We start from the raw sequence: 8,406 nt of genomic DNA, 5'->3' as shown, positions 1-8,406 counted from the left end.
ACGAGGAACGGGGGGGATGGGGGATCCCGATCCTGCCCCTCCCCCAGCGCCCCGCAGCCCCCACCCCAAATCACCCCCTATGGGACCCCCATGTGACCCCCCCAGGTGTGACCCCCCCCCCAATGTGACCCCCCCCAGGTGTGACCCCCAATGTGACCCCCAAATCACCCCCTATGGGACCCCCATGTGACCCCCCCAGGTGTGACCCCCCCCCCAGGTGTGACCCCCAATGTGACCCCCAAATCACCCCCTATGTGACCCCCCCAGGTGTGACCCCCAGGTGTGACCCCCCCGCCATGGACTGCAGCTGCGTCTCCGATCTGCTCCTCACGGCCCCCGTCCCGCTCTGGACCCCAGGTACCCCCAGATCTGCCGCATAGCAGGGGACCCAGGCGTCCGGGAGGGACCCAGGCGTCCGGGGGGGACCCAGGAGTTCGGGAGGGACCCAGGGGTTCAAGAGGGACCCAGGCGTCCGGGGGGGACCTGGTTGCTTGGGAGAGGACCCAGGAGTCCGGGGATGAACCCAGGCATTCAGGAGGGACCCAGGCGTCCGGGAGGGACCCAATTAGGGGACCCAGGCGTCCGGGCCCCACACGTTGCTCCCCCGCCCAGGGCTGGCGTTCCCGGACTGGGCGTACAAGCCCGAGTCCAGGAGGGACCCAGGCGTCCGGGAGGGACCCAGGCGTCCGGGCCCCACACGTTGCTCCCCCCCCCAGGGCTGGCGTTCCCGGACTGGGCGTACAAGCCCGAGTCCAGGAGGGACCCAGGCGTCCGGGAGGGACCCAGGCGTCCGGGCCCCACACGTTGCTCCCCCCCCCAGGGCTGGCGTTCCCGGTCTGGGCGTACAAGCCCGAGTCCAGGAGGGACCCAGGCGTCCGGGCCCCACATGTCCCGTCCCCCCCAGGGCTGGCGTTACCGGACTGGGCGTACAAGCCCGAGTCCAGGAGGGACCCAGGCGTCCGGGAGGGACCCAGGCGTCCGGGCCCTACACGTTGCTCCCCCGCCCAGGGCTGGCGTTCCCGGACTGGGCGTACAAGCCCGAGTCCAGGAGGGACCCAGGCGTCCGGGAGGGACCCAGGCGTCCGGGCCCCACACGTTGCTCCCCCCCCCCAGGGCTGGCGTTCCCGGACTGGGCGTACAAGCCCGAGTCCAGGAGGGACCCAGGCGTCCGGGAGGGACCCAGGAGTTCGGGAGGGACCCAAATAGGGGACCCAGGCGTCCGGGAGGGACCCAGGCGTCCGGGCCCCACATGTCCCGTCCCCCCAGGGCTGGCGTTCCCGACTGGGCGTACAAGCCCGAGTCCAGGAGGGACCCAGGTGTCCGGGAGGGACCCAGGCGTCCGGGCCCCACACGTTGTCCCCCCCAGGGCTGGCGTTCCTGGACTGGGCGTACAAGCCCGAGTCCAGGAGGGACCCAGGCGTCCGGGAGGGACCCAGGAGTTCGGGAGGGACCCAAATAGGGGACCCAGGCGTCCGGGAGGGACCCAGGCGTCCGGGAGGGACCCAGGAGTTCAGGAGGGACTTGGGCATTTGGGAAGGGCCCCAGGCGTTCAGGAGGGACCCAGGCGTCCGGGAGGGACCCAGGAGTTCGGGAGGGACCCAGGAGTTCAGGAGGGACTTGGGCATTTGGGAAGGGACCCAGGCGTCCAGGAGGGACCCAGGCGTCCGGGAGGGACCCAGGCGTCCGGGCCCCACATGTCCCGTCCCCCCCAGGGCTGGCGTTCCCGGACTGGGCGTACAAGCCCGAGTCCAGCCCCGGGTCGCGGCAGATCCAGCTGTGGCACTTCATCCTGGAGCTGCTGCGGCAGGAGCGCTACCGCGAGGTCATCGCCTGGCAGGGCGACTACGGCGAGTTCGTCATCAAGGACCCGGACGAGGTGGCGCGGCTCTGGGGGCTGCGCAAGTGCAAGCCCCACATGAACTACGACAAGCTCAGCCGCGCGCTCAGGTGGGGGCGCGGGGGGACCCAGGCGTTCGGGGGGACCCAGGAGTGCGGGGGGACCGAGGAGCTCGGGAGGGACCCAGGCGTTCGGGGGGACCCAGGAGTGCGGGGGGGACCCAAGTGATGGGGGTCCCAGGCGTTCGGGGGGACCCAGGCGTTCGGGGGGACCCAGGAGTGCGGGGGGACCCAGGAGCTCGGGAGGGACCCAGGCGTTCGGGGAGACCCAGGTGTGCGGGAAGGGACCCAGGAGTTCAATAGGGACCCAGGAGTGCGGGAGGGGACCCAGGAGTGCGGGAGGGGGGACCCGGGAGTGCGGGAGGGACCCAAGTGATGGGGGTCCCAGGAGTTCGGGAGGGACCGAGGTGTTCGGGAGGGACCCAGGAGTGCGGGAGGGACCCAGGAGTACGGGAGGGGACCCAGGAGTACGGGAGGGGTCCCAGGAGTTCAGGAGGGGACCCAGGAGTCCGGGAGGGGACCCAGGAGTCCGGGAGGGGACCCAGGAGTACGGGAGGGGACCCAGGAGTCCGGGAAGGACCCAGGAGTTCAGGAGGGGACCCAGGAGTACGGGAGGGACCCAGGAGTTCGGGAGGGACCCAGGAGTTCGGGAGGGACTTGAGCACCCCTGGTACTGGGGGCCCATTGGCACTGGCGGAACTGGGGGGGTCCGGGGGGGCGGGGGTCCCTGTGTAACCCCCGGTGCCGCCCCCCCCGGTGCCCCCCCGGTATTACTGCAACCAGCGCATCCCGCCCTGGGGACACTGGGGTGCAATGGGGGTCAATGGGAGTTCCCGTGGGAAACGGGGGACACTGGGGGGTCCCGGGGTCACTGGGGGGTCGGGGGGGTCTCTGTGTTACCCCCCCGTGCCCCCCAGGTATTACTACAACAAGCGCATCCTGCACAAGACGAAGGGCAAACGCTTCACGTACAAGTTCAACTTCAGCAAAGTGGTTCTGGTCAATTACCCGCTGCTGGAGCTGGCGGGGGGGGCGCCGCTGCTGCTGACCCCCCCGGGGGGCGCGCCGGGGGCCGACTGCGCCGAGGTGGGGGCGCGGGGGGGGCAGCCGGGAGGGGGGGTGTGATTTTTTTGGGGGGGGGGGTCTCTGATCTCTCCCCCCCCCCCCCAGGCGCTGCAGTCGCTGTTCCTCGGGCCCCGCCCCCCCCCCGCCGACCCCCCCGCGCGCCCCCCCCCGCTGTTCGAGCCCGAGAAGCTGCGGCTGGAAACGGCGGCGCTGCCGTTCGTGGGGGGTGAGTGGGGGGGCACGGGGGGGGCACGGGGGGGGCACGGGGTGTGAACGGGGGGGGGGGGCCGGGGGGGCACGGGGGAGGGACACGGGGGGCATTTGGGACCGGGGGGGCCACGGGGGGGTTCCCGTTCCCACGGTGCGGGGGGGTCCGTCCCCCCCATTGTCCCCCCCAGGTGTCCCCGCGGTCCCCAAGGCCCCGGCGCTCCTGGGTCCCTACGCCCGCCCGCCCGAGTACCCGTGGGGCTGGGGGGGCCCGTACGTGCCCAAGCTGGGCCCCCCCGCCGCGCTCTACCCGCCCCCGTTCTACCCCCCGCTGCCCCCCCCGCCGCCCCCCCCGCCCCCCCAAATCCCCACCCCGGGGGGGCACCGACCCCCCCGGAACCGGCGTCGGATTCGGAGCTGGAAGTGACGGACGGGGGGGGCGGCAGCTCCGGGGACGAGGCGGGGACCCCCCCCCCCGCCCCCCCCGCGCGGGTGACCCCCCCCCCAATCCCACCCCATGGGGGACGCCCCAGCCATGGGGGGGGCGGGGGCAGAGCCGGCGGGTCCCCATTATTAAGGTGGGGGGGGCAGCGGTTTCCCCACCCCCCCCCTTTTTTACCCCCCCCCCCATTCTAAGTGCAATATCGTCTGTGCCCCCCCCGTGTGTTTCACCCCCCCGCTTGTGCATCGTTGTGATGGAGGAACGAGCCTCCCGCCCCCGTGACCCCCCCATTGTAAATACCCCCCCCCGTGACCCCCCCCGTGCCCCCCCCATTGTAAATAACCCCCCCGTGACCCCCCCGTGCCCCCCCCATTGTAAATACCCCCTGCCCCCCCCCCCGCCGCCCCCCCCGGCGGCCGCTCAAGCAATAAAGTGACTTCGCTCGGACCCGCCTCTGACTGGGGGGGGGTCACGAGGGGGGGGACACACCCCCAGGTTGGGGGGGGGACACCCCACTGACCCCCCCCCCAAAAAACCCACCCAAACCGAGGCGGAAGCGACAACGACGTTTATTTGGCAGATTCTTTGGTTTCTCAGCCCAAAGCGCCCCTGGCGGGGGGGGGAGGGGTGGTCCCTGCAGTAGCGGGGGGGGCACCTGGGCTCTGCCCCCCCCCCCAAAGGTATTTATATAAAATCCCAGCAAATGTATAAAAACAATGAATAAAAATAATGCGGGGGGGGGAGGAGGCAGTGTGGGAGCCCCCCCAGAATAATAAGGGGGGGGCAGAATAATCTGGGGGGGGTGATTCGGGGCCCCCCTCCCATGGTGGGGGTTATGGCTGCAGGATCCGGCCCATGGGGGGGGGGCCAATCTCGTCACCCCTCACGTGAAGGGGCCCCCGGGGGGGCCACATCTGTCCAGGAGCCCCCGCAGCTGCCAGAACCGCTGCTCCACCTCCTGGGGGGGGGAATCGTTAGGGGGGGGCGGAGCGTTATGGGGGGGGGGGGATCAGACCCCCCCCGGTGTGGGGGGGAACCCCCAAAATCCCCGCCCCCCCCGCTCACCTGCAGCCCCCGCAGCGCCCCCTGCAGGAGCCGCAGCTGCTCCGCCAGCCAGCGCGCCTGGGGGGGGGGCAGCGACAGGGCGGGGGGGGGCGGGGGGGCGCCCCCCAGGGCGGGGAGGGGGGGTCGCTGGGGGGGCTCCCTGGGGGAGGGGGGGGGAAGGGGGCGGGGTCAGAGTTTGAAGTGACCTGGAGTCACCCCAAAAAATGACCCCAAATCTCACACCCCCCCCCGTCCGGATCCCACTGGTGACCCCCCCCAGTCCCCTGGTGTCCCCCCAAACCCGCCCCCCCACCCCAAAGTGTCACCCCAAAACCTGTGTGTGTCCCCCCCCCAAACCCAAAACCTGTGTCCCCCCCTCTCCAAAATCCCCTGGTGCCCCCAGTCCCCCCCATGTCCCCCAAATCCTGGTGCCCCCCCCAAGTCCCGCAGTGTCCCCCCCAGTCCGCCCAAGCCCCCCCGTGTCCCCCAATCCCAGCCCCCCCATACCTGCGCCCCCCCCCTCGCTCTCGGCCCCATCCCCCGCGTCCCGTTGCTGCCCCGCGGGGGGGGGCAGGTTGGGGTCTGGGCCCCCCCACGGCTGCTCGGGGGCAACCCCAACGATGATGTCACTGGTGACGTCACCGGCGTCCCCGATGACATCACCGGTGTCCCCGTCCCCGGCGGCCAATCGGGGCAGCAGCTGCTGGAGCCTCGAGACTGGGGGGACAGGAGGGGGGGGCTGGGGGTCACTGGGGGGTTGGGGGGGACAGGAGGGGGGGGCTGGGGGTCACTGGGGGGGTCTGGGGGTCACTGGGGGGGTTGGGGGGGACAGGAGGGGGGGGCTGGGGGTCACTGGGGGGGTCGGGGGGGGGTCTGGGGGTCACTGGGGGGGTTGGGGGGCTCTGGGGGGACAGGAGGGGGGGTCTGGGGGGGTTGGGGGTTCTGGGGGGGGTCCCCTCACCTGTCTCCAGCGCTGCCTCCGCCAGCCCCCCCGGGGGTCCCCCCAGGCTCGGGGGGGGGTCCCTGCTGAGCTCCCGCTGCAGCTCCTGCTGCTCGGGGGGGGGCGGCCCCCCCAGAGCCTCCGTCCCCTCCACCGCCCCGTCCTTCTCGCGCTCTGGGGGGGGACAGCCCGTGAGACCCCCCCAGAACCCCCCCAGAACCCCCAGAGCCCCCCAGACCCCCCCAGAACCCCAGAGCCCCCCCAGAGCCCCCAGAGCCCCCCCCAGAGCCCCCCCAGACCCTTCCAGGGCCTCCTGGGCCCCCCCAAACCTCCCAGACCCCCAAAACCCCCCCGGACCCCCCCCGAGCACCCAGCCTCCCCTGGACCCCCCCAAACCCCCCAACCCCCCCCCTCACCATCCAGGGGCAGCGGCTCCTTCAGGGTCCCCCCATTTTCTGACCTGGGGGGGGGGGGGGGGGGGGGGATGCAAATTTGGGGGGGTTGTCAGTGAAAATCAAGACACGCCCCCCCACCCCAAAACAGCCCCCCCAAAACCCGCACCCCCAAATCCCCAGATATTCCCCCCAAAACACACCCCCCATCAGCCCCCCCGAACCTGCACCCCCACACCCCAAATCCCCCTTGCGCCCCCCAAACTTCCTCTGCCAACCCCTGTGCCCCAAAACAGCCCCCCCACCCCCCCAACCTCCACCCCCCCACCCCAAACCCCCCCACCCCCCAAACCTGCCCCCCCCAAACCTCCACCCCCCCACCCCAAACCCCCCACCCCCCAAACCTGCCCCCCCAAACCTCCACCCCCCCCACCCCAAACCCCCCCCCCCAAACCTGCCCCCCCCAACCTCCACCCCCCCCAACCCCCCCCACCTCCCAAACCTGCCCCCCCCCCAAACCTCCACCCCCCCCCCCAACCCCCCCCCAAACTCCCCCCAAACCTGCCCCCCCCCAACCTCCACCCCCCCCACCCCAAACCCCCCCCCAAACCTGTCCCCCCCCCCCCCCCCAGCCCCCCCACTCACTCTTGGGGTCCGGGGGGCCCCCCCTGCCCCCCCCGCCCCCCCTGGCCCCGCTGGGGCCCCCCCGGCAGCTTCAGGGACCCGGCGGCTTCGCTGATCATGGTGCACCAGCTGGGGGGGGGAGGGGCGTCAGGGCACCCCAAAGACCCCCCAGCACCCCAGACCCCCCCAGCACCCCCGAACCCCCCCCGGCACCCCCAGACCCCCCCAGCACCCCCAAACCCCCCCCGGCACCCCCAAACCCCCCAGCACCCCTGGGGGGAAATTCTGGGAATCTTGGGGGCAGATTTTGGGGTCTGGGGGGGCAGATTTTGGGGTTCAGGGGCAGATTTTGGGGTCTGGGGGGGCAGGTTTTGGGGTGGGGGGGTCAGGTTTGGGGGTGCCATCCCGGGGTCAGTTCCGGGGTGGGGGGGCGGGTTTGGGGTGCCGTCCCAGGGTCAGTTTGAGGGGTGTCTCAGGGTCAGTTTTGGGGGGGGGGCGGGTTTGGGGGTGTGGTCCCAGGGTCAGTTTCGGGGTGTGGGGGGGTCGGGTTTGGGGGGTGTCTTAGGGTCAGGTTTTGGGGGGGTGGGTTTGGGGTGCAGTTCCGGGGTCATTTTGGGGTGGGGGGGCGGGTTTGGGGGGCGGTTCCGGGGTCATTTGGGGTGGGGGGGCGGGTTTGGGGGCGGTTCCGGGGTCATTTTGGGGTGCGGAGGGGGCAGGTTTTGGGGGGGCAGGTTTGGGGTGCAGTCCCGGTCCATTTCGGGGTGGGGGGGCAGGTTTGGGGGTGCATCCCAGTCCATTTTGGGGTGGGGGGGCAGGTTTGGGGTGCAGTCCCGGTCCATTTCGGGGTGGGGGGGTCAGGTTTGGGGTGCAGTCCCGGTCCATTTTGGGGTGGGGGGGGCAGGTTTGGGGTGCATCCCGGTCCATTTTGGGGTGGGGGGGTCAGGTTTGGGGGTGCATCCCGGTCCATTTCGGGGGGGGGGGGGCAGGTTTGGGGGTGCAGTCCCGGTCCATTTCGGGGTGGGGGGGCAGGTTTGGGGTGCATCCCGGTCCATTTCGGGGTGGGGGGGCAGGTTTGGGGGTGCATCCCGGTCCATTTCGGGGTGGGGGGGCAGGTTTGGGGGTGCATCCCGGTCCATTTCGGGGTGGGGGGGCAGGTTTGGGGGTGCATCCCGGTCCATTTCGGGGTGGGGGGGCAGGTTTGGGGGTGCATCCCGGTCCATTTCGGGGTGGGGGGGCAGGTTTTGGGGGGGGGTGCCCACCTCTTCCGCTCCGCCGGCGTCTGCGCCACCAGCTCGTAGATCTGCGCCCCGTCCTCCCAGCTCACGATCACGTAGAACGCGCGCGGGTCTGGGGGGGCACGGGGGGGTTCGGGGGGGCACGGGGGGGCTTGGGGGGCCCCGCCCCAAAACGCCCCCCGGGGACCCCAAAACTGCGCCCTGATGCTCCCGATGGGCCGGGTGAGGACACCAAAATGAGCCCTGGACCCCCCCCAAATTGAGAGCCTGGACCCCCCAAAATGAGTCCCTGGACCCCCAAATGAGTCCCTGAACCCCCAAATTGAGAGCCTGGACCCCCCAAAATGAGCCCTGAACCCCCAAAATGAGCCCCTGAATCCCCAAATTGAGAGCCTGGACCCCCCAAAATGAGTCCCTGGACCCCCCAAATGAGTCCTGAACCCCCAAATTGAGAGCCTGAACCCCCAAAATGAGCCCCTGAATCCCCAAATTGAGAGCCTGGACCCCCAAAATGAGCCCCTGGACCCCAAATGATCCCAGTGGATCCCAGTGGATCCCGCA

The 8,406-nt window shown here is 71.4% G+C and overlaps 2 protein-coding genes across 2 annotated transcripts; one reads left to right on the top strand and one right to left on the bottom strand.

The window, feature by feature from the left end:
* Window positions 1-296: 296 nt before the first annotated feature.
* LOC309452860 (ETS domain-containing transcription factor ERF-like) lies at window positions 297-3,892 on the top strand (the record flags this gene model as incomplete). Its single annotated transcript, XM_082077519.1, has 5 exons — window positions 297-357; window positions 1,713-1,947; window positions 2,814-2,982; window positions 3,067-3,187; window positions 3,870-3,892. The coding sequence occupies 5 exons, from the start codon at window positions 297-299 to the stop codon at window positions 3,890-3,892; spliced, it is 609 nt and encodes a 202-aa protein (XP_081933645.1).
* A 281-nt stretch (window positions 3,893-4,173) lies between these two features.
* LOC309452861 (uncharacterized protein) lies at window positions 4,174-8,093 on the bottom strand. The gene is made up of 7 exons (XM_082077520.1): window positions 7,870-8,093; window positions 6,632-6,739; window positions 6,011-6,054; window positions 5,616-5,768; window positions 5,162-5,371; window positions 4,676-4,814; window positions 4,174-4,568 (listed from the first exon to the last, which is right to left on the bottom strand). The coding sequence occupies exons 2-7, from the start codon at window positions 6,727-6,729 to the stop codon at window positions 4,487-4,489; spliced, it is 726 nt and encodes a 241-aa protein (XP_081933646.1). The 5' UTR covers window positions 6,730-6,739; window positions 7,870-8,093; the 3' UTR covers window positions 4,174-4,486.
* Window positions 8,094-8,406: the final 313 nt, after the last annotated feature.

This window comes from Streptopelia decaocto (genome assembly GCF_964273445.1).
Source record: "Streptopelia decaocto genome assembly, contig: HAP1_SCAFFOLD_2054, whole genome shotgun sequence".
Classification (NCBI taxonomy): Eukaryota; Metazoa; Chordata; class Aves; order Columbiformes; family Columbidae; genus Streptopelia; species Streptopelia decaocto.
This window is presented reverse-complemented; position numbering and strand designations above follow the sequence as displayed.